Source organism: Marmota monax, unplaced genomic scaffold, assembly GCF_021218885.2.
Source record: "Marmota monax isolate L192 unplaced genomic scaffold, Marmota_monax_Labrador192_F-V1.1 WCK01_AAM20220418_F8-fsc00103, whole genome shotgun sequence".
Lineage (NCBI taxonomy): Eukaryota > Metazoa > Chordata > Mammalia > Rodentia > Sciuridae > Marmota > Marmota monax.
The window spans coordinates 4,112,307-4,137,906 of NW_026694286.1; the positions used below are offsets into that span (position 1 = coordinate 4,112,307).

The following is a 25,600-nucleotide window of genomic DNA, read 5'->3' on the forward strand; positions in this document are numbered from 1 at the left end:
CCACTGTAATTCATATCTCTCCTTGTTTATTTTCCCATTCCCCTCACAACCTCTTATATGTAATTTTGTATAACAATGAGGGTCTCCCTCCATTACCATGCAATTTCCCTTTTCTCTCCCTTTCCATCCCACCTCATGTATCTGTTTAATGTTAATCTTTTCTTCCTGCTCTTCCTCCCTGCTCTGTTCTTAGTTGCTCTCATTATATCAAAGAAGACATTTGGTATTTGTTTTTTAGGGATTGGCTAGCTTCACTAAGCATAATCTGCTCTAGTGCCATCCATTTCCCTGCAAATTCCATGATTTTGTCATTTTTTAGTGCTGCGTAATACTCCATGGTGTATAAATGCCACATTTTTTTTATCCATTCATCTATTGAAGGGCATCTGGGTTGGTTCCACAGTCTAGCAATTGTGAATTGTGCTGCTATGAACATCGATGTAGCAGTATCCCTGTAGTACGCTCTTTTAAGGTCTTCAGGGAAAAGTCCAAGAAGGGCAATAGCTGGGTCAAATGGTGGTTCCATTCCCAGCTTTCCCAGGAATCTCCATACTGCTTTCCAGATTGGCCGCACCAGTTTGCAGTCCCACCAGCAATGTACAAGAGTATCCTTTTCCCCACATCCTCGCCAGCACTTGTTGTTGTTTGACTTCATAATGGCTGCCAATCTTACTGGAGTGAGATGGTATCTTAGGGTGGTTTTGATTTGCATTTCTCTGACTGCTAGAGATGGTGAGCATTTTTTCATGTACTTGTTGATTGATTGTATGTCCTCCTCTGAGAAGTGTCTGTTCAGGTCTTTGGCCCATTTGTTGATTGGGTTATTTGTTTTCTTATTGTTTAATTTTTTGAGTTCTTTGTATACTCTGGATATTAGGGCTCTATCTGAAGTGTGAGGAGTAAAAATTTGTTCCCATGATGTAGGCTCCCTATTTACCTCTTTTATTGTTTCTCTTGCTGAGAGAAAACTTTTCAGTTTAAGTAGGTCCCATTTGTTGATTTTTGTTATCAACTTTTGTGCTATGGGTGTCCTATTAAGGAATTTGGAGCCTGACCCTACAATATGTAGATCGGAGCCAACTTTTTCTTCTATCAGATGCAGAGTCTCTGATTTGATATCTAGCTCCTTGATCCACTTTGAGTTAACTTTTGTGCATGGCGAGAGGAGGGGATTCAGTTTCATTTTGTTGCATATGAATTTCCAGTTTTCCCAGCACCATTTGTTGAAGATGCTATCCTCCCTCCATTGCATGCTTTTAGCTCCTTTATCAAATATAAGATAGTTGTAGCTTTGTGGATTAGTCTCTGTGTCCTCTATTCTGTACCATTGGTCCACCTGCCTGTTTTGGTACCAGTACCATGCTGTTTTTGTTACTATTGCTCTGTAATATAGTTTTAAGTCTGGTATCGCTATACCGCCTGATTCACACTTCCTGCTTAGAATTGCTTTTGCTATTCTGGGTCTTTTATTTTTCCATATGAATTTCATGATTGCTTTATCCATTTCTACAAGAAATGCCGTTGAGATTTTGATTGGCATTGCATTAAACCTATAGAGAACTTTTGGTAATATCGCCATTTTGATGATGTTAGTTCTGCCTATCCATGAACAGGGTATATTTTTCCATCTTCTAAGATCTTCTTCTACTTCTCTTTTTAGGGTTTTGTAGTTTTCATTATATAAATCTTTCACCTCTTTTGTTAGGTTGATTCCCAAGTATTTTATGTTTTTTGAGGATATTGTGAATGGAGTGTTTTTCCTCATTTCCGTTTCAGAAGTTTTGTCGCTGATATACAGAAATGCCTTTGATTTATGCGTGTTTATTTTATATCCTGCCACTTTGCTGAATTCATTTATTAGTTCTAGTAGTTTTTTTGTAGACCCTTTTGGGTCTTCTAGGTATAGAATCATGTCATCTGCAAATAGTGATAATTTAAGTTCTTCCTTTCCTATTTTTATGCCTTTAATTTCTTTCGTCTGTCTAATTGCTCTGGCCAGTGTTTCGAGAACTATATTGAATAGAAGTGGTGATAGAGGGCATCCCTGTCTTGATCCAGATTTTAGGGGGAATGCCTTCAATTTTTCTCCATTGAGAATGATGCTAGCCTGAGGCTTAGCATAGATAGCTTTTACAATGTCGAGGTAAGTTCCTGTTATCCCTAGTTTTTCTAATGTTTTGAACATAAAGGGATGCTGTACTTTGTCGAATGCTTTTTCTGCGTCTATTGAGATGATCATATGGTTCTTATTTTTAAGTCTATTGATGTGGTGAATAACATTTACTGATTTCCGTATATTGAACCATCCTTGCATCCCAGGGATGAATCCTACTTGATCATGGTGCACAATTTTTTTGATGTGCCTTTGTATCCTATTCGCCAGAATTTTATTGAGGACTTTTGCATCTAGGTTCATCAGAGATATTGGTCTGTAGTTTTCTTTCTTTGAGGTGTCTTTGTCTGGTTTCGGAATCAGGGTGATGTTGGCCTCATAGAATGAATTTGGCAGAGCTCCTTCTTTTTCCATTTCCTGAAATAACTTGAAAAGTATTGGTATTAATTCTTCCTTAAAGGTTTTGTAAAACTCCGCTGTATACCCATCCGGTCCTGGGCTTTTCTTGGTTGGAAGTCTTTTGATTGCTTCTTCTATTTCATCTATTGTTATTGGTCTGTTTAAGTTGTGAGTATCCTCCTGACTCAGTCTGGGCAAATCATATGACTTAAGGAATTTATCGATGTCTTCACTATCTTCTATTTTATTGGAATATAGGTTTTCAAAATAATTTCTAATTGTCTTCTGTATTTCTGTAGTGTCTGTTGTGATATTGCCTTTTTCATCCCGTATGTTAGTGATTTGAGTTCTCTCTCTTCTTCTCTTCGTTAGCATGGCTAAGGGTCTGTCGATCTTATTTATTTTTTCAAAGAACCAACTTTTAGTTTTGTTAATTTTTTCAATAGTTTCTTTTGTTTCAATTTCGTTGATTTCCGCTCTGATTTTAATTATTTCTTGCCTTCTGCTACATTTGCTGTTGTTTTGCTCTTCCTTTTCTAGGGCTTTGAGATGAAGTGTGAGCTCATTTATTTGTTGGTTTTTCCTTTTTTTGAGGAATGACCTCCAAGCGATGAATTTCCCTCTTAAAACTGCTTTCATTGTGTCCCATAGATTCCGATATGTTGTGTCTGTATTTTCATTTATCTCTAAGAATTTTTTGATTTCTTCCTTTATGTCTTCTGTAACCCATTGATCATTCAGTAACATATTGTTCATTTTCCATGTGATGTAGGATTTTTCCTTCCTTCTTTTATCATTGATTTCCAGTTTCATTCCATTATGATCAGATAAAATGCATGGTATTATCTCCACCCCTGTATATTTACTGAGGGTTGCCCTATGGCATAATATATGGTCTATTTTTGAGGAGGATCCATGTGCTGCTGAGAAAAAAGTATATCCACTTGATGATGATTGATATATTCTATATATGTCAGTTAAGTCTAGGTTGTTGATTGTGATATTGAGTTCTATAGTTTCTTTATTCAGCTTTTGTTTGGAGGATCTGTCCAATTGTGAGAGAGGTGTGTTGAAGTCACCCATAATTATTGTGTTGTGGTCTATTTGATTCTTGAACTTGAGGAGAATTTGTTTTATGAACGTCGCAGCACCATTATTTGGTGCATAAATATTGATAATTGTTATGTCTTGTTGGTGAATGGTTCCTTTTAACAGTATATAATGTCCTTCCTTATCCCTTTTGATTAATTTAGTCTTGAAGTCAATTTTATTCGATATGAGGATGGCCACCCCTGCTTGCTTACGAGGACCGTGTGCGTGGTATATTTTTTCCCAACCTTTCACCTTCAGCCTGTGTATGTCTTTTCCAATCAGATGTGTCTCCTGGAGGCAGCATATTGTTGGATTTTTTTTTTTAATCCATGTTACCAGCCTATGTCGCTTTATTGGAGAGTTTAAGCCATTAATGTTTAGAGTTACTATTGATATATGGTTTGTACTTCCAGCCATGTTTGATTATTTATCTTCTTTTTTTTTTTTATTTAGTTTGTTTCTCCATGGTTAGCTTTCCCCCCACCCTCTGTCTTTATAGAGGCACTTCCCACTGATGGTTTTGGTTATTGTTTTTCATTTCTTCCTCGTGTAGTGTTTTGCTCAAGATGCTTTGCAATGCTGGTTTTCTGGCTGCAAATTCTTTTAGCTTTTGTTTATCATGAAAGATTTTTATTTCGTTATCGTACCTGAAGCTTAATTTTGCTGGATACAGAATTCTTGGTTGGCATCCATTGTCTTTCAGTGTTTGAAATACGTTGTTCCAGGATCTTCTCGCTTTCAGCGTCTGTTATAAAAAATCCGTTGTTAACCTTATTGGTTTACCCCTGAATGTAATCTGCCTCCTTTCTCTTGTAGCTTTTAGTATTTTCTCTTTGTTCTGTATATTGGATATCTTCATAACAATGTGTCTTGGCGTTGGTCTACTGTGATTTTGTGTGCTCGGTGTCCTGTATGCATCTACAATTTGTATATCCGTTTCCTTTTTTATTTCTGGAAAGTTTTCTGTAATTATTTCTTTCAGCAGGTTACTCATTCCCTTGGTTTGAATCTCTGTACCTTCTTCTATCCCGATGACTCGTAGGTTTGGTTTCTTTATGTTATCCCATATCTCTTGGATGTTTTTCTCGTGGTTTTTAACCAGCCTTTCTGAGTTGGCTAGGCTCTTTTCAAGATGATATATTTTGTCTTCATTATCTGATGTTCTGGCTTCTACTTGCTCCACTCTGTTAGTGATACTCTCAATTGAGTTTTTAATTTGGTTTATCGTTTCCTTCATTTCTAGAATTATTGTTTGGTTTTTTTTTATAATCTCAATCTCCTGATAAAGATGCTTAACTTCTTCTTTTATCTGTTTATGTAATTCATTTTCAAAGTGTTCTTTCACTGTTTGGATTTGCTGTCTCGTATCCTCTTTAAGGTTCCATTCCATCTGTCTAAGGTATTCCTTGAGTTCTTTATATGACCATTTTTCTGCTGACTCTAGGTCCTCCTGAATATTTAGGCTGTCCTTCATTGTTTGTACTCCTTTTCTTCCTTGCTTTTTTATGCTGCTCATGTTACTTCTTGTTCTGTTTGACTGCTGAGTTTCTGTTTACTCTTATAGATTTATTTGATGCTTGAGAGGAAAGATATTAGAAGGGAAGGGAAGAAGTCACTAAAGAGAATGAGAGTAGGCAGGTAGAATACAAGGAAGGAGGAATAAGAAAATTGAAAAGAAATGAAAAGACAAAAGAAACAAGAATAACAAAGATTAGATAATAAAGAAAGAAAGAAAAGACGAAAAATAATTTTTAACCAAAATAATAGTGATAATAAAAAAGAAAATTAAAATTTAAAAAAAGTAATAATAATAAAAAAAATTAAAAAAATAGAAACATTGAAAAAAGTTAAACAACAACAACAAATAAAAATTGAAAATGAAAGAAAAAGAAGAAAAAAAAAGAAAAGAAAACAAATGATAATAATAATAATAATAAATGCAGTCCTAGAGTTCTATTAACTTCTCTTCCAGTAGGTGGAGCTGTGCCCACTGGGCCAAGCTTCTCCTCTCAATAGGTGGGAACCATTCACTGTGCAGCAGCTCTTTCTCCTAGACTGGGCGGGTCTCCAATCCTGAGTGTCTAGGGCCTTGTCTTGTGTTTCCTCAAGCCAGGCCCCGCTCACCTGTGGCGCTCACCACAATACTGGCTACACGCCAGGTCTGCTGCTCCTGGGAGCCCTGTTTTCATGTACACCTGGGCTCACTCTCCCTGTTTGCCTCCCTCAGACCCTAAGTTTGTAGAGCTTGGGGCTGAGATCCCCCAGCAAATTTGCTTGCCCTCCTGTAGCCACGTCCCCGGTAGCTGGTGCAAGAGACCTCAGTTGTCAGCACTGGTGGGAGCGGTAGCCGGGAGTTCCGCGCCACGAGTCCCGCGCCACTCCTGATTCCCTCGGTCTGGTTATTGCGTTCACAGGAGAGCTGGGAGCGGCCCTTAAGTTTTCCCTGCTGTGTGGAGAGAGATGACTAGGGGATTACACACCTGTCACGCTGGTTTCAATGCAGTTATCTCCTCCGCCCGTGACGCCATTTCTCTGCCATGGTGATATCCCATGCAAATGGTGACCGTTTGTTCCCTTTGCCGGGTGACCAATGCAACGGGTGGGTCCTGACTGTCTCTCCCAATCCCCGTTTCAGTCCTGTGGCCACTGCCTATGAAGGCTCTGTTGGCTTTTACCTCTGTAAGTTCCTAAGGGCCGGCCAATTATTTCAGCGGGATCGTTAGTGCTGAGTCACACGAAGCAGGCGAACCGGAGCTTAATTGCCTCCGATTCGGGCTCTGTGTGTGTGTTCTGAGGGGCCCAGCCTGTACACCCCAGTTCCACGTCAGCTCAGCATTGCCTAGTGATCCTCAGCAAACAGCATTTAGACAGTTTACGGCTCCCTATGCCCGCGCAGTTGAAGATGTCAGAGACTTGATCTCTCTGCGCCTGCCACCATGTTACATCTCCTCAATGATATTCATGTTGCCCTTACAGCTTCCTGGTATAAGCAAGTTCTTGGGATTATACAAACTGCTGCTTCTGTTTCCAGTCCAGATTTCTAGAAATGAAACCCTGCCGCCGTCGCCTCCATCTCTGGGCCGCGCTCAGGAGCGCCGCGCTTGTCTGCGACCACAGCAGAGCCGCCCTGGCCTCCGCAGCTCTTCAGCCCGGTGCCCGGCCCCAGGGGCCCAAGCGGCTGCCGCCGCGGCTCTCCGTCCCCCTCCTCCGGAGCACGGGTCCCCTGGCAGGGGGGTGCAGAACGACCCCAGAGCAGGCTCTGCCCGAAGGTGCAGCGGCGAACAGGCCACCGAGACGCTCGAGGCTGCAGTCCAGCCTTCGGAGGACAGGGCTCGGCACGCAGCCCAGCTCCAACCTCTAGGTGCGGCTGCCGGACAGTGTATACAGAGCCATCAAGACAGCAAGCAGAAAGCAAATGGCGGCTCCCACGGATTGGATTTTCGGCACAGAAACCACAGCCCCGCCAACAATCCCAATCCACAAACTCTCCCTGTATAAAAAATATTCAAAAAAAAAAAGAAGAAAAAAAAAAGAAAAAAGAAAAAAAAGGCGGGGCGCACTGAGCTTTCTTTGCCTCGGGTACTTACAATCCACTGCTGATTACACATTCAGCTTCTCCGCCTGGAGCGAAGCGAAAGAGGAAGCAGATGGTAGCAAAGCGCCCGCGGCTCTGAGCAGCCAAGCGTCTCTTTTTCGATTTCTTTGTTCTTCCTGCTCCTTGGCAAAGTGGTCCGCTACAGATTAACGGTGAAAGGAGCTCTAACAGACTGTGCGAAATCTCTATTAAAGCCGCTGCTTTGAGCACCACGCTCAGCACTTCAGCAACCCCCGTACGCAGCGGCCATCTTAGTAACCCCAGCTTCTATTCCACATTTCTGATTCATAAATAACATCTTATTGATGTTTCAGATTTTACAAGGAATACTTTAACAACTCGATGTACCAAAGTGGAGGTAGGATTCAAGCAGCTTTTACTTTTTATTTTCTATGACAAATAATGTTTAACAACTACAGTTGTCTTGACAAGTCCCCTCCACCTATCCCCAGATATGTGTGTGTGTGCGCGCGCGCGCGTGTGTGTATGTGTTTTAGAGATGGGAATAAAAAAGTTACAATTTGAAAGGAATCCTGGAGATCACTCTGTGCTGGCTTTGCCTCAAGTAAGAATCCTTTCTGTGGTCTCCTTAACAGGGGATCATCTAGGCGCAGCAGGTTGTGGGTAGTTACTATTATTTTCCCTTTCTGACCTTAAATCTTCCTCATCTACAAGTGAGAGGTATAATTCTAACTACCATTCCAGTTCTGCAGATGTATCTGGGGGAAAGGGGAAGAGCAGCAGATAAGCAGTTATACTACACTGAGTTTACAGTCAGCCCTACCAGTTACACGCTGTGTAATGATGGGAAGAGACTTTGTGCAAGACTCACTTTTTGCATTTGTAAAATAGGAATAATAAAACTTGCATTATATGACTGTGATATTATTAAATAATGCCTGTGAAAACATGTGGAAAGTGGTTAAATGACAGAAATACAACACAATGCTACGATTCCCATTAATAGATGATGTAATCATTTCTTTACAAATGAAAAGACACCAACATTTAAACATCAAACCAAAATTTGTCAACTATATTGTCTATTCGTAACTTCCAAAAATAAGTTGTACTTACAACATTATTCTGTTTACCAAAGGAAGACTGGCCCTGGCTACATAAATTTCTTGGATTTTAGCCATTATGTTTTAATAGTGGAGTTCATTTTCCAAAAATTAGGAAAACTGTCCCCAAGACAATTATATCTTTAGAACTATCACACAAATAAAAAATACAGAGAGTGAAAAACTTCCTAGGCTTAAGGATGCTTTTTCCTTGTGATGAGAATAAACCATTTTAATTCATGCTTCAGAGTATGAAGTAACTGGGATAAATTCCTGAACATTTTGAGTAGTTCCAGGAGACCACAGAAGTTAATTATGTAATGATATAAATTTTTCCTATATTTGGTAAATAATGGAAGGATCATTGATTTTTTTTTCTTTTTTTCTTTTTTTAAAGAGAGAGTGAGAGAGAGGTAGAGAGAGAGAATTTCAACATTTATTTTTTAGTATTTGGCGGACACAACATCTTTGTTTGTATGTGGTGCTGAGAATCGAACCCGGGCCGCACGCATGCCAGGTGAGCGCGCTACCGCTTGAGCCACATCCCCAGCCCAGGATCATTGATTTTTGACTCTTGAAACACCTTTAGGAAAAGGAATTATTCCCATCCAGTTGCTGTTGCCAGCGATCAATTTACAGCTATGGGTCTTACTTTTGGAATGTGATTCTTGGACCAAGATATTTACATTGTAATAAATGGTGAAATGCATGTGTGAATGTTACATGCAATTTAGAATAAATCTTGTCTAGACAGTATGCCATAGATCTTAGAGAATTATGTTATATGTCTCTTAATAAACTTTATTACAGATATTTTTTAGTAGTTCCCCCATACCCGCAATTTCACTTTCTTTGGTTTTAGTTACCTGAATACAACTGTGGTCTGAAAATATCAGATGGAAAGTTACAGACATAAACATTTAATAAGTAATAAATTTTTATTTAAATAAAATTTAAATAACAAATTAAAATTTAAATCTTATAAATCTTATGCAGTGTGATGAGATCATGTGCCATGCCACTCTGTCCTACCCGGGATATGACGCATCCCTTTGTCAAACATCACACCCACCTGTTAGTCACTTAGCCATCTCAGTTATCAGATTACTGTCTCAGCACTTGTGTTCAAGTAAACCTTATTTTACTCATGTTAATCATGGCCACAAAGCACAAGACAGTGATGCTGGCAATTGGCACATGCAAAAAAGTTGCTGTAAAGTGCTTCTTTTAAGTGAAAAGTTCTCCATTTAAGGGGAAAAAATGACACACTAAGGTTGTTAAGATCTTTGAAAGAATGAATTCCCAATTATGAAACTGTAAAGAAAACTTCATGGTAGTTTTGCTACTGTACCTCACATTGCACAGGTTATGACCACAGTGTATTTAAGATGGAAATGGCACTGAATCAGAGTGAAAAACATTTACAGAACTGAGTTGTGATGGATGGCAAAATGTTATGCCAGAAAGTGTTGAGCCTCCACCAAAACTTCAGTGAGGGGTCCCATGAAACAAGTGGTGGAGTGCTTGCCTCGCACATATTTGGCACTCGGTTCAATCCTCAACACCACATAAAAATAAATAAATAAAATAAAGATATTGTGTCCATCAACAACAAAAAATATTAAAAAACTGAAAATGGTATTATAGGTAAATTTAATAAAAAGAAAACCATAGATAGATAGATAGATAGATTAATTGATTGATCTGGGGGAATTTAAAATTTTACACACACACACACACACACACACACACAGACACCAATCAGCTGACAGAAGATCTTGCCACCACAATTAAAACTGGAGGCTAAGAGGATGCAACATGGACAGAACTCTGAAAGGAAAATATCTGGGCACAAATTTCTATCTCATGTCAAATTCTTTTCATAGATGATATTTTCTTGTGTGTAAAGAATTTAAATATGACATGCAGGCATCATAGGGAAATTTAAAAAAAACTTGAAAAAAAAGTGTGTCAGGACAAGGAGCAAAAAATACTAAATTTAAAAAAAAAATGTAGGACACTGTGGCTGAGAAGGATTGGAGATTACCACTGGAACCAGTAAAACACATAAAAAATTAAGGTGCATGGTTGTTTTAAATATGATTGTAAAATATCCCCTCCCCCTTTTCCAAGGATCTTCACCTCTAAACAGTTGAGAGGAAATTATAATGTGCATAAAATAAAATTTAAGTAATACTACAGGGCATATTGGATTAGAGAAAAAAGAAAAACATTTAGCATTTCATCTTTCCCAAAAGAAAGCCAGAGATTAATATTTGAATGACTTTGAAAGTTAAGTAAAGGTAGGTTTTGAGAATGTGTTTGAAAACATTAGAATGACCACTAGAATAGTTATAAGCCTTCCTTCTAAAGCAGGATCTATCAACAACCAAAATATTCTTTAAAAGGATGGAGGGAATGAAAGAAGAGAAGAAGGAGGGAGGGACTGATTCAGGGAGAAAGGAAGGAAAGGCAGGTTCTTTCCGAGTCTCACCAACAGCACCATCATCAACAACAACACCACACCAAAATGTTTATGGCATAAAACAAGTTGGCAGATGTATAATTTTTGAAGTAATTTTAACAGTAATTGCAAATAGGTTAAACTCTGTTGTCAAAAACAGAAAAAGACAACAATTTTCTTTTTAAGACAGTTATATGCTTTTCTAAAATGCAAACCTAAATAAAAAACATGATACAGCTAAAAGTAATAGAAGAGGCAAGTGCTTTTTGAATATGCACATAGGCACACAAAATAATTTTTTTGGCGTTAATAATGAGACAAGGCAGAACTCAAGGGAAAAAACAGTAAGAAGAGTCATTTCTAACAATACAGAATCCAGAAAACAAGACACAAAAATCTTGAAGTTTACACACCAAAAATATAATATCTGATGAATATATCTGAGTAACTTTCAACAACATAAGAAACAAATTACAAAACAAGTATGTGTTGATTGTACTCAGTTAAAAAAAAATGTGAGTACAATTATACTGAATACAAACAGGCAACATACGCTGCTCTTGTCAATATATCAAATAGTTTCTCAGAAACAAAAAGCCTGGAAAATGAAACCTTTAATGCACATTAGCTTTGCTGATTAATTATAAGTAGTTGTTTACTTTTTAATGCTTCTCTATGCTATCCAAATATTAACATTACCCATGGGCTAGTCTGGTGATAAAATGGTGTCAATTTTAAAATAATGTGTACTATTTCTAATTACTAAGAGAATGAATTGTCTTTGTCTACATTTTACTGTGATTTTAATTTTCAAGATGATTTAAAGTAACCAGAGATCATCAGTTTGACTTTCCTTAATTTATGTGCTATAGTTTTCACAAAGAAATAAACCAAACTCTTGTCTGTTTTTCATCATAATAGGGACAGTTCATACAACTTTGGAAATTGATTACTTTGGAATGCTGTACTTAAAAAATGCTTAAAATGTGTCAAAAATATAGTGTCTTTGGAAAACAATGCCCTAGTTGCTGTAAAATGAAGGATTTCATATGGAATTTTCTTTAAAAAGATAGAAATGAACTGAATTGTCACATAATTATTCCCCAGTTCCATAAAATCAGACCTACACATTAGCCTTCAAGAATTTTATAGTAATGGATAGAAGTAAAGACCCATGACTGATTTGCAACTTACCTACTATTGTGTATATCTAAAAACAACAAATAAAAAAATACCAGAAAAAAGAGTGAATGCAAGGAGCAAACAAACAAACAAACAAAAAATAACAAGGATAACTCCAACCTTTATCAGTCAGGTAAGACGAGACACTGTCCATCAAGTAAGAACAGGATGCAACAAAAAACAAAAAAAGAGAAAAAGGATGTATTCACAAAAACTGAAAAATATCAAAATATAATTAAAAACTTCAATTGAAGGATTGGAAGACAAAGTTGAGGAAACATTTCATATACCAGAACAAAAGACAAGGAGTTTAAAGCTATGCAAGAAAATTTCAAACATGTGTTTAGGAATACAAACAAAAAAGAAAGTGCTATCAAAGAAATACTATGAGACTGTTTCCCAGAAATAAAAGTTGTTCATTTCTAGATTGAAGCAATGAATGAAAAGAGGACCACTTCAGAACGTTAGTGATTCACAGAAAGTCCTACATGTTTCTGGAAGGATGTCATTCTTGCAGAGGGGGAGGGAATAGGATGATTGGTATGAGAGGGGAGAGAAATCCTGCTGGTGCGTTGAAATCTGAATAACTGTGGACTTCTCAACAACAAAAAGGTAAAAATAACATGGAGTGATGCCTTCATTATTGTAAAACAAAATGGAAAGAAATTCCAATTGTAACTATACCCACAACTAAATTTTATGGCTAGGAAACAAAGAATATTTTATACATTCAAAATAATTACTTCTCACAAATCCCATCCCCAAAAGCCAGGAAAAGGAGAAAGTAAACCAGGAAATAAAATTGTCAGAATTCAAGAGGCTCAGATCCCCGCCTCTGATGGAGGCTCCAAGAGAAGGAAATAAAGGGAGTCCCCAGAAGAGATAAAAGGCAGGAAGACTGCTGTGCAGCTGGCCTCAGGGAGAAACCAGTGCCGGTCAGAGGAATGAGGGCTCCAGAAGGGTTACCCCATTGATAAATGGACCACCTGATGATAATAGCTTTGGAGGTGAGAGAACTAAGCAAGAGTAGTCTGAGGCTGCCCAGAGCAAAGGCTGAAAGGAGCCAAAGGTTAAATTGAGGAGTCTGTCCTCTTAGGTCACAGTGATGCAACCAATGGTGTTTGTTAAAAGTCAACCCCAGTGGCAGGAAGATAGCTGAGGAAATGTTCGCTTTACAGAAGAAAGGCAACCTCTAAGATGGTGGAGGGAAGCATAAGAGGAGCCCTGGGATTTCCCAAATGCCACAATCGGAAGGAAGGCAAATGAAATAGATGAAACTATTACAAGTAAATTCAGAGCAACCAAATGAGAAATCTAAGAGCTGTGATTCCAATTCCTTCCATAAGGGGAGTCCCCCACCAAATCTCGTAAGAGGCATAGACTATATAGGACAGTTTTGTTTGTTTGTTTTTTGTTGTTTTTAAAAACTGAATTGATGCTGTTTATTATCTATTGTAGTAGTATTATCATTTTGTCTCAAAGGACCAACTCTTGGATTGTCTTAATAATTCACTTCCTTTTTTATGTCTCTGTGTTGCAATTCATTCATTTTATCTTTTAATTAGGTATTCTTTGTATTTTTGTAATCATTTTAAAAATTCTTATAGCTTTTTGAGTTTAATATTATATTTCCATTTTGTCTTAAATGAATGGAATGTAATTTTTTTTCTAAACCTACACAGAGTAATGCCCCCAAAATTTATCTCCTTAGTGTTCTCATTGCACTACATCTAGATTTTCTGAGATTCAAAGTTAGGTTCTCTTTTGAGCCTATGATTATTGAAGCTACAGTTATGAATACTTTTCCATATATTCTAGGTGATATGATTTTTTCTCAGCATTTTTTCTTGATGCATTTTGATCAGGGAAAGGGTAAGAACTGTTTTCATTTTGAGAATTTATTGAGTTCTTTATAGCCTAACACTCAAGTTTTGCAAATTGCTTTTAAGCAGATTTATTTTGATTTTCCTTGATCTATATCTTTTAGTCAGTCTTCTTTTAGCAGGCTATTGAGAATCTGTACATCAGTGTGTCTTTTTGGCCTATTTAATAAACCCTTGTTTGCAATGGATGTGTTAAACTTCCTTTTATTATTTTGTTTCTCTATATTTTAGGCAATCATATTTCGAGCAGCATGATACTGTATTATTTAGTGAGTAAAGATTTAGGTCTGTTGTAATCTCACAGAACTTGACATTTCCTAATGCAAAAAGCTCCCATTCACAGATGAGGAAATTTAAACTAAGAATAGGGGGGCAATCTGCCACTGCCCCACATCACACAGTAAGAGGCAGGTCTGGATGTCCAACTCAGGCCAGCCTAAAGCCTTGAACATGAATACACACACACACACAAACACACACACACACACACACACACACACACTTCACACTTTCTCTTTCTGTCTCACACACAGGAACAGATTAAAAAAAGAAGAAAACATCTGAAATAATTTCCACCTTTTCCATCTGAGCTAACAAAATGATTCACAAGAATTACAAATAGAGGCTGAATTATGCTAGGTTTGCATAAAGAGCACCCAAAGTCATCTTTGCTTCATTGGACGCCCCATCTCTGGGCAGCACTTGCTCCTTTACAGATGCATTGCCAATATGTGCCATGCCCCCACATATGCGCACTGGGGCCAGTGGCTCTCACACTGTGACAAATAAATTACTTTTGTATACTTTATGACATAGAGATAGATAAAATCTTCCAGGGTCTGTGTTTTACTTATTTAGAAAAAACAACTTCATGTCTAATCCTGGACCTTGTTGTCATCTTTGAATATTTCTATGTAAACAAATATACCTACTCCTTTTATTCCCAGTAAATTCATTCAAATAAAATGTAATTTGTGTGATAACTGAGTGCCAAAAGTTCTATTTTCACAAAGATAAGAACTAATGCAAGTTCTCTCAAATAATGGTTTATGTAGATTCTGCATGAACTCCAGACAGACTTGAATATTATGGTTATTTCCTTATTTTAATGAAAACTAAATTAAATGTGTCTGAAATTTATTTGAGAAGTACTCACAGGTCTACCTGATTTATCAAACTGATACACTATTCCCAATTTTCTTTAGTGATATCTTGGTGTCACTGTTGCCCTTGTTAGCCATACAAAAAAGACATCGACAACGTACTTTAAGGAGACTGTTTACTTCCTTTCAAAACAGCAGGCTGAGTGGAAGCCAGGAATTCGGACATGAAATGGTAAAACAACACTCACTACTTGCAAGCACTTTATGGACTGGGAGTGTTTTACAGAAAAGAGACTGAAACAGCCACTTGGCTTCAAGTGAAGGCCTGCTTTCATGCTCACCCACCCCCAGGCTTTGGAAGCAGAAACCAACTACACACTTCAGTGATACTGGTGTGGGGGGGTGGCTTTTTCTTTTTTCTTTTTCTTTTCTAAGATATAAAAATATATAGTAGAGATGAAACTACATAAGGCAATCTGTAGAAGGAAGGCTCTATAGTAAAGGTCCATGTCTGTGACAGGAGGAAAAAAAAGTTTGTTTTGGAATATGCAAGTTCAATTCATTTAAATTTGTCAGGAAACTCAAGGTAGAAATGACTATCACACCACATCTAGGATTTGGGAAGATGAACCAACATTAAAAAATCGTCACCTATTATTTACCATCTCTTAGACCCCCAGGAACAAAACATAATGATAACCTTGGGTGATAGACGCTTTCTATCAGTCACACGTGTGTGTGTGTGTGTGTGTGTGTGTGTGTGTGTGTGTGTGTGAGTATCTCATCAGACACTACCAAGTGCTGAAGAACAATACTTTTAATCTTTTAGAGCCATGTAATATCTGGACTCCATTAATAGAGATAACATGAAAATGAACCCTGGAGATAATACATGATATCAAAACAATTTTATCTAGTTAATTAAAAGAGGTCATACACATAGTTACGTTCATAAATTAAGTTGGTTAAAGATGCTGATTAAATGCTTAAAGCAGGAGGAGAGATGTTCAGTGCTTACTACAGCTGACCTCTAATACCTGTGCCCCGCTCTCCAATAACTGCCTTGTTGTTTGCACTAACTCCACCAGGAAATTTGTCTCCATTCCTTGAATACAAAATAGTTTTAAATAGAATAAAAATCTATTTTGCATTTCCATTCATAGGTAACTTAGGATTTATTTATCTGATTTAAACTCCTTATAAATCTTATATATGTAATTCTGAAAAATATATAATTCTTGAATTTATCTTTTCTAATCTAAAGAGAAGCTAATTGAGGGTACTCACTGCTTTTCGTTTTCCACTTCTGAAGCCCTGGAGTCATTATGGTTTGAACAATCTGCTCTTACTTACATGATCCCTGCTCTGTCATACTGAGGTCTCAGCTGAACAAGAGCCATCACCCAGTCTTAAGGCATCTCCCCAAGCAGCTCTGTGCATTTGTGAGGTCTTGAGTTAGGGTAGTGTCTCACACCTCCTGGCTTCCTCACAATGTCTTTGGTTTTTCATTTTTTCCCCTCTGAACCTCATAGGATGCTTTTCTTTAAACTCTTCCTGATTTTTATGTTCTTCTAGTTTATTCATAAGTTCTAAGCCCAACTTTTAGAGACTACTTGTTAGATAAAACATGTCAAATAGTCTCAATACTATTGATAATGAGATGGCAGAAATAAGAACATCAACCAGGCTCTAATTATGTCTACAGAGGAGCAAGAGTTCAGAGAAGAGGCTGGAACAGGTTAGAACATGCCCACTAGAAATCTGTTCACAGTGCAGAATCCAGTCAGGAAAGGTGAATCACAGAATAGTGAGGGAGGCAAGTCAGCTCTGATGAAGTGGAAAAGAGGCCTTAGTGAGCTGCGGGGCAGCCTGAAGGGGCTTTCTAGGGAGGACAGCTTTGCCAGAGGGAATCTCAGGGAGTGCTAAGGAACAGAAAAACTGCAAAATTATGTCCCAGCTAACTTTGAGAAGAATGGCCCACATGTTGAAGGAGGCATTAGGATGTCCATTTATTTCACCTGGAAATACCTGTCATTCAGAAATCCACAAAGAGAAGGTGAAATGTGCTAGATTTTCTCAGGGATGCCTAACAGAACTCTGCAATGGTGGAAAGTTCAGAGAACACCACATCTGTGCCATCCCAATACAGTAGCCATTAGCCACATGTGGCTGCTGAGCATCTGAAAAATAGAAAGTGTGACTGAGAGACTAAAGTTTTAACATCATAGCTTTCCAGAATTGCAACCCCTGATAAAGCAAGGACTTCTCATACTGCATTTAGATCTCTTTCATTTGAACAAAAGTTTTCTGCTTCACATGTTATACTTTTGTCTTTAAACTTATCTGGGATGCTTGTTTTTATAAATTTGGGTACAGGACTAATTTTATGTCAATTCTTTTGGGTTTTAGTTTATCCATTATGGGTTATGGTTTGGATCTAGAAATATCTCCACAAAAGCGCATGTTTTGAAAGCATGATTCCCCAATGTAGTAAGATTCAGAGATGGGGCTTTTAGGCAGTGATTAGGGATATAACCTCATAAGTAGATTAATCCATTTCATGGCTTAATAATTTGAATGCACTACTGGTTGGTAACTGTAGGCATGTGGGCATGGCTGGAGGTGGTAGGTCACTAGGGATATGGCATTGAAATCTGTCACTGGCTGCTTCCTCTCTGCTTTTTGGTTGCTATGAGCCTGGGCAGCACTCTTTGGCCCCACACTACCATCAAGATGTTCTGCCTCACCTCAGGCCCAGAGCGACTGGATTGGCTGACCATCGACTGAGTCTTCTGAAACTGTGAGCCCAAAGTAAACTTTTCCTCCTCTAAATTTATCTTGTCAGATATTTTGGGTATGCTGATGAAAAGCCATTCTGTTACTGGATTGTCAATATGAATAATGTGTCTATGCATCATTTCACCAATTGATGAGGACAGAAAAAGTAGTAAAGACTTGCGTATTTACCTGTATTTTCTCTTATAAGAACCATCTGCTCCATGTTCTATTAAAATATTTAAAACATAGACATAAACTTCACACTTACTTTCTATTCTTTCACAGAATTGGCTCTTCTCCAAATGAATAAGAGAGAAAAAGCAACAGAGGTAAGGTGGAAACGAGGGGAAAAAACAAGAGACTCTAGAATTCTCTGGAAGAAAACTAGTCTCAGAAGGGGTATGGAGATGATTCAGAACAGGGGTGGGATGTAGGGAGGTGAGTGTATCGGAGGATATGCAGTTATTAGGAAAACCACCAGAGAGCAGAGATTCAGGGATGTGATGTAAATCTGGGAAATACTTCAGAGTCCAAGAAGACTCTAGAAGGGCATAAGAAGGCACATAACAGGAAAGACGGGCCTTAGTCACAGAGAAGGGAGTAGGATGGGGGAAGCTGCATTCAGGAGATTCATTTATGATGCTACATGAAGTAGCTAATCTGCATAATGTTCTCATTCATCCCTAAAATAATTTAAGTAAGAAAAAATTTTACCTGTGATGTCCTGAATAACGTGGACCACGGATATGGCCTATTCCTCGGCACCCAGGTGTAGGACAAACAGCTTGACCTGGAAGGATTTTCACATCATTTGCTCCTTCAGGAAGTAAAAGAACATACCTTAAAAACACCCTCATTAAAGAACTGGAGAGACTAAAATATGTACATGATGTTAATTGATACTTTACAAATTAAAAACAAACTATCACCAAAAAAACCCACTTATTGAGTACTTGATATTTTATAAATTGATTTAGCAGAAAACACCATGGTATAATAAATAATACTCACAACACAATTAATATTAAAGGAGAAAATGAATCAGCATTGAAGAAATTGAAACAAATGGATATGAGGACATTCACCTATTCTTTCAGATATTAATTATACAGATATAGATATTAAGTATAGCAAAGGGAATATAGCCACAAGCTGAGATGGGAACACATGACAGCCCACAGGCAAACTGGCCATGAGCAGCTGACTCAAGACCAAGGCCTAACCCAAGTGGCAGTCAAAGCTCAACTGAGAAAGGACTGACACCTCCACCCCAAGCCACACTTCTCTACACTACCCTACACAATAGCACTGTTCTCCAACCACTCCAGGCCAGAGATGAATTCTGACAATCTCAAGAGGCCATCTGCCCCTAAAGGTTAATAGGATTAAAAACCCCCAAGCCCTGTTCAATGATATGATTTTCCTCACTCTTCCCCCATCCCCAAACACACACACACACACACACACACACACCAATATCAACTTTTGAAATGTTCCACCCCTTATCTTCTAGGCCTGACAACCCCATACCTCCCTTCCTCCTCAACAAACTATTTCCTTGTTGAGTTGTTTTCTCCATCTCCCAGCTCTATTCTCATCCAGCTCTTGGCTCACTGAAGCCACAGTCTTCTTCAAGAAAACCCTTACTTTTCTTCAAAAAGTATGCTCTTTTCCATCTTTCCCATCAGCCTCTCCTGAACCTCACTTCTAAGACTCCTGTTCTTCCAAGGCTGGTGATAAGGACTCCACCATCTGCTTCTCCTCTCATCCATCTGTTTGGGTCACCCCAGCCACTCAGGCAAGACTCTGGCACCATGTTACCTTGTCCCTACTATGCCGCCTCTTCAAACATCAGCTCAGGTGAGCTCATCAGCCTCACAGGCGTCCCATCCACCATGTCACCCCATCATGAACCTGCTCATCTCCAGTGGTCTTTCCCTGAATCCTTCAGGTCACACACACAAATAACATGATCTGAGTCCTGTCATCACCCCAAATATCCCTATTTCTAAACTCTCTGAACCAATACCCCATCTCATTACAAGTTATGTCCTTCTACACTGCTACTCACATGCCCAAACTCTGATGATGTTTTTAACATGGATGGAATTTCCAGGGCACTAATTTCCCTTCTATTCTCTTCTAATTTAAATTCTATCAACCATTCTTTGACACTCTATTGCAAGGAATTTAAATTCCTCTGCCCTCTGACTTTTTAATCACACCTGGCTATGTTAGGGGGAGTCAATTGTGATGGATTAACTGAACCCTGTGTTTTGTACAGTTCTCCTGGGAAAAAATTGCACATAGTACTGACTAGTTGTTTAAAATACACTAATCTCCAAATCTCCCACTAACCACCTCCCATTGGCAGTTTGCTTGCTGCAAACTGAGAAAACAGGAGGCAGCAGACAGGGGCTTTGTCCTCTCCTACCCAGGGCCCTCATTTCTCTCTTCCTGTCCATTAAAATGTAGGGAGAATTTTCCCTTCTCTAAAGCAAACACCTCACCATTAATGTTTGGATCGCATCACCTTCCCATTCTCCTGGATCTTTAGGCTGTCATTTTGATTAATTGACCAACACTTAAATATATTCCTGTTTCATGCATTATTTTAAAAAATGACCAAAAACCCCCAAAACACAGGATCTCATAATTCTCTAAGAGTTGCTATTCACTCTTGCCCCTTAGTCAAAATTCTTGAAGGAATAATCTCTATTTCTTCACCTCACTTCTCATACACATGGATTTATTTCCACGATCACTAATGACCTCTACACACCAAGCCTCTGTGCTGCTGAGTATGTACCATACATGATGTCCTGGTAGCCATCTCCTTTGTGAATTGTTACTGTCTACCGACTTTGGTGAAAACATATTCTGACAGTTTCCCTTCTGCATATAAACATTCTTTGGTAATTTCCTTTGCCAGGTTTTCCTCCTCTATTTAACTTTAAAATCTCAGAAAACTTCCTCACGGTTTGCTCTTAAGTCATCCATTCCAAAGCTTCATTTCCTAACTGTATTCCATAGATGTTCACACACCATAGTCCAAATATCTTTTTCTAAATTCCATCTGACATCCCCCCTGGGATCTCTTAAGTCATTTCAAATGTGACATGTCCAAACTGAATTCATAAGCTTGCCCCCAACCTTTTTTTCCCCCTCTAGCTGCTGAGTTCAATAAATTGCATCACAATCCATACCAGAAACCTAAATCCCTGACATTCCTCTTTTTCAGTTCACAGCATCTCAACTGTCACTCAAACTCTATTCTCTTAAATATCTCCTTAACTTGCTAATGTATCTTCATCACCACTATTGATCTAATCTGTCTCATCATCATCTGCATGGAAATCTTCACTAGCTCTCTCATCCCAATCTATTTCTGATCTTGTACGCAGTGATACTTTCAAACTGCAAATCGAATCTTAGCACCTTGAAATGACTTCTCATTGCAGTTAGAACTAAGTCCCTAGATCTGGTTCTTATTGATAGCTAACTGGATTTTTCTCCTTATTCAACATTCTTCATTCATACTGGTTCCTTGAGCCTGCAAGTTCTTTCACAACTCAGGGCATCTACATGGTGGAATGAGTGTCCAATTGCTACCTTGGGTAACTCTAGTTACCTATACAGTCACAGCTTATATTTCACTTCCTCAAGCTAACTTTAAAGAAGAGGTTAGGTCCTCATTTTATACAGCATTTACCTCAACCACAAATTAAATGAGTATTTGTTTAATGCCTATCTCTCTTATTAGATTGTAAATTGCAAGCCAGAATCTACTTCACTGTGTGTCATCATTATCTAGTCTAACACATAATTAGTGTTCAGTAAGTGCTTACTGAATGCATAGGGGAATATTCCCCAGTTGTTCCCTTGTGGTGCTCATAGGCTAGAAGAGAGGCTCAATATAAACCAGAAATTCCCATTATAGTCTGATTATGCTACATGAAAGTCTCAACTAAAGTTAGCTCCCAATGTATGGTGATAACAGAAAAATATTTAAATCTTAAATATAATTCATTACATTTATTGAACAATAAGAAAGTATATATGAGACACTTATGCTCTTATGACTTTGTGAAACACCTTGAGGGATAGAGAAAAATAAAGAGTTGCTTTTATCCAGAGGCAGTTTTTGGAAACAGCTTAAAAACAAATTTTAAATCAATCAGAGGAATAGATGTCCCAAATTAGGAAATACGCTATGTTACAGTAAATGAAAGGATCTATGGAAAAAGAAGTACAGGTTCAACAGGTAGACTTTTCTGCATCTCATGATATGCTGCCACGATACCAACATAAAAGTTTAAAATTTTAACCCATAGCTAATCAACCAACCAAATACTCCCATGAGTCAGCCCAGATACAATTCTGTAGACAATATTCCACACACAGTGAATGCTACTTAATATTATGCTCAGTACTATTTTAATAAACTTGATTAAATTGAGGATTAACATGATATTTGCAATATTTATCTCCAGATCCCTAATGGGTCCCACAATTCTACTCTTATTAAAGCTGGGAGGAGAGGTCTGACCTCCACACTGGAACAGGAGCCATCACATTAAAAACCTCAGCAAGGGACATAACAAAGCAGGATTCAAAGACAATATGAACTAAAAATGAGGAGAGCCAAACCATTTCCTCGTTAATTCTGAATGATAAAGTATAATGAGTTGATTCAATGGTGAGTTAGATCAAGAACCATAAACTGGGGAAAAGGAATTGGTAAATTCTACAACAGTTCACATTACTGCCATTAAGACAAAGGGAACCTATGAGCAAAGTAATGTGTTTTTTTTTCCAAAAAAAAATATCACATTTTTGCCAAGAATATCTTACTTGTAATTTGGACATTTAGAGAATTAGGTCTGTAGAGAAAAAAATGTTCCCATCTCAAAATTATTTCTTCAGAGACTGTCCCCCATCTCCTTACCATTTTTTGCCTTCTTTTTTTTTTACCACTTTCCCTGAGATTATGCTAATTTGTGGGAATGTCATCTGTTTCCCTGAAGTAGAGTGAGGATGTCTGCCTCATCTAACTTGTTTACATTGCATCCCAAGCACCTGCAAAAGCAGTGATTGGCACATGGTATATATTCAGTGTGTATTTGAATAAATCATAACAATACCTATAACCATCATTTTGGTAGATTCTTAGCTGTGAATAATCACTATTTTATTCTATTTTTAGGCTTATCTAAAATCAATCCCTGACCTTCTATTTTCAAGTACTGTGAGCCACTCACTCTCTCAGGCAGCATGAATGTCTTCTGATTTATTCCAAGTCTTCAATGAAAAATTTTACTCAGGTGGGAGTAAATCTAAAGGCAAATGTTTTTGTTTGTTTGTTTGTTTGTTTCAAGGACTAAAAAGAAACAAAAAATTCCCAATAAACTAGAAATTACCTGAATGAAAAATAATGCTTTATTCTAACATGAGAAGGTATAAAGAAGTCCTCCTGTTATTCCCATTCACAGGGCAATCCACATTTGCTTGGAGCAGCCAGGGCAGACACTGGTTTTGCTGCTCAATATTCATTCTCTCCTTCCTTGTTAAACAAAAGGCAGCAATACGCCCAACTAAAAATGTCATTTGACTTCCCAGAACAATGAGACCTCAGGGAAAGAGTTGCAGGGATGTCTCTAAATGCTTTTATTTCCTATGAAAGGGGTGAAAGAGAGGCTGGGCACTGCTTTGCCCTTTTCTCCTTTATTTGAACTTCCTGGTGACATGAGGTGTAAAGCTCAAGAGGAATAAACATAAGAACAAATGCAAAAATGTTGAGGAAGGAAGATGGACAGAGCTTGAACCCAGGACATTGCCAGCCTTGGACCCACTGAACTGGTGCTCTGTCATGAAGGAAAAACAGCCCCCTCTTTTCCGTTGTAAACAGATCTTGTGTTACTACCAAATGAAAACTCCCTAGGCTGAAACAGCAACTTCAGTTTTCCCTTTTGTGAAATCAAGCAATTGTTCTGAAAACAAAACAACAATAACAAAAAACTAGAGTTGCAAGTAGGCATTAGATCTTTTCTCATGAAAAGATGATTTTATGTAGGACATCAAGGCAAAATCAAGAAATAAAAGAAATTGCAGTGATCACTAGAAATGACAAAGGAAACTGTCCTTATTTCCAATGGTCCTAATTGGTGAATGTGAGTGATATAAATGAAAGACTTTCTGTTTCACCCAGAATGGCTGAGATTATTTCCCTCCTTCTGAGCAGGGTTCAATCTCCTCACAGTTAGTGTGTCTGGAGAAGAGCTGACCCAGAGCAGAATGATAATATTGTCACTGATTGAAGCAAATGAAGAGGATCTATTTGTTTAAATAAATAACTGAATTCCAGACTGATGTTGGCCAGCATTGGAAAGCAAGGATCAAGCTACAGACCTCTCATCCTTATTTCAATACTAATTACTCACTGCTGGGGGGAGGGGGAAGCATTCATTTCAATCTGATTCACTCAGCAAGTTTTTTTTTTTTAATAGAGAAAATGATATTAGCATTGGGTAGTATATCCACTAGGATACATAAACTATGCTTCTTTGAAAAAGGAAAGACATTTAATTGTGCCTAATAACTGACAAGTTAAGTGTTTTACTTCTTATTTTTAAAATAAAAATCACCAATGAGCAGGCATGGTGGCACACGCCTGCCTGTAATGCCAGTGACTCAGGAGGCTGAGGGAGGAGGATAGTGAGTTCAAAGCCAGACTCAGCAACTTAGCGAGGCAATTAGCAACTCAGTGAGACCCTGTTTCTAAATAAAACATAAAAAAGGGCTTATACTGTGGCTCAGTGGTTAAGCACCCCTGGTTTCAATCCCTGGTACCCCCCCCACACACACACACACACACAATCAAACAACAACAACAAAAAAATACCAATGAAGGTTATTCATTCACTTAAAGCGATAGTGAGTGTCTGTTATGTGTCAGAAAATATTATTTGCAGCCACCCTAACAGAAAGATCCCACCCCTTGAAACTTACTTTCTGGTGCCAAAGGTAGAAGTGATGAGGTCTGGGGGGCAGGCAAGGAAAGAAGATGAAATAATAAGTCTAACATGGTGCCATGGTGTCCGACAGTGAGGGTGGTACGCGATCACATACTCTGGGGTAAAGAGAAGAAAGTGATAGAGTGGCTACAGTATTTGAGTCAGCTTTCCATCACTGTTCCAAAATACCTGAGAAATACTTCTTACAAAAGGAAAGATTCATTTTGGATCATAGTTTTAGAAGTTTCAGTCCATGGTTAGAAGGCTCCATTGTTTCTGGGCCTGTGGTGAGGCAGAGCATCATGGCAGAAGGGTATGAAGGAACAAAGCTGCTTACTTCATGGTAGTCAGAAGCATAGAAGGAGGGGGCTAAAACAAGTTCAAGTCCTCAGTTGCACTTGCCCCAGGACCTACTCCCTTCAACTAGGCCCTACCTTACTACAGTTTCCATCATTTCCCAACTCAACTATGAATTCTTCAATAAATTAATCCACTGATAAGGTCAGAGCCCTTATTATCCAATCAATTCTCCAAAGCCCCACCTCTGAACATTTCTGTATTAGAGAACAAGCCTTTAGCACATCTGCTTTTGGGGGACAATCTAGACCCAAACCATGATATATGGGGATGCTTTCTAAGGCAGGATGGTCAAGGAAGACATCCTGACATTTGTGCAGAATCCTCAAATCAGTGAAAGTATAGACCATTCCAGGACACCAGCATCAGGCCAGTGAGGTGGACAGTACAAAGGGTAGTGAGAGCTGAGATCACATGACCCAAAGAGGAAGCATCTCCCTTTATTCTGGTTTTGACGGGAGACGTCAAACATCAAAAGTAGTGAATGCAGAGTGGATTGATGAGAACATACCTACTGAGGCTCTCTCCCTTGAGAAGCATTTACTTCCTCTCTGGAA

At 38.3% G+C, this 25,600-nt stretch overlaps 1 protein-coding gene across 5 annotated transcripts in view; it reads right to left on the reverse strand.

Moving 5' to 3' along the window:
* L3mbtl4 (L3MBTL histone methyl-lysine binding protein 4) overlaps positions 1 to 25,600 on the reverse strand; it is a 485,427-nt gene that overhangs the window by 161,356 nt on the left and 298,471 nt on the right. For all 5 annotated transcript variants that reach the window (XM_046467481.2, XM_058586451.1, XM_046467478.2 and 2 more), the window contains one exon: positions 18,388 to 18,490. In XM_046467481.2, the coding sequence (XP_046323437.1) occupies positions 18,388 to 18,490 (103 nt within the window). The remainder of the gene's footprint in view (positions 1 to 18,387; positions 18,491 to 25,600) is intronic.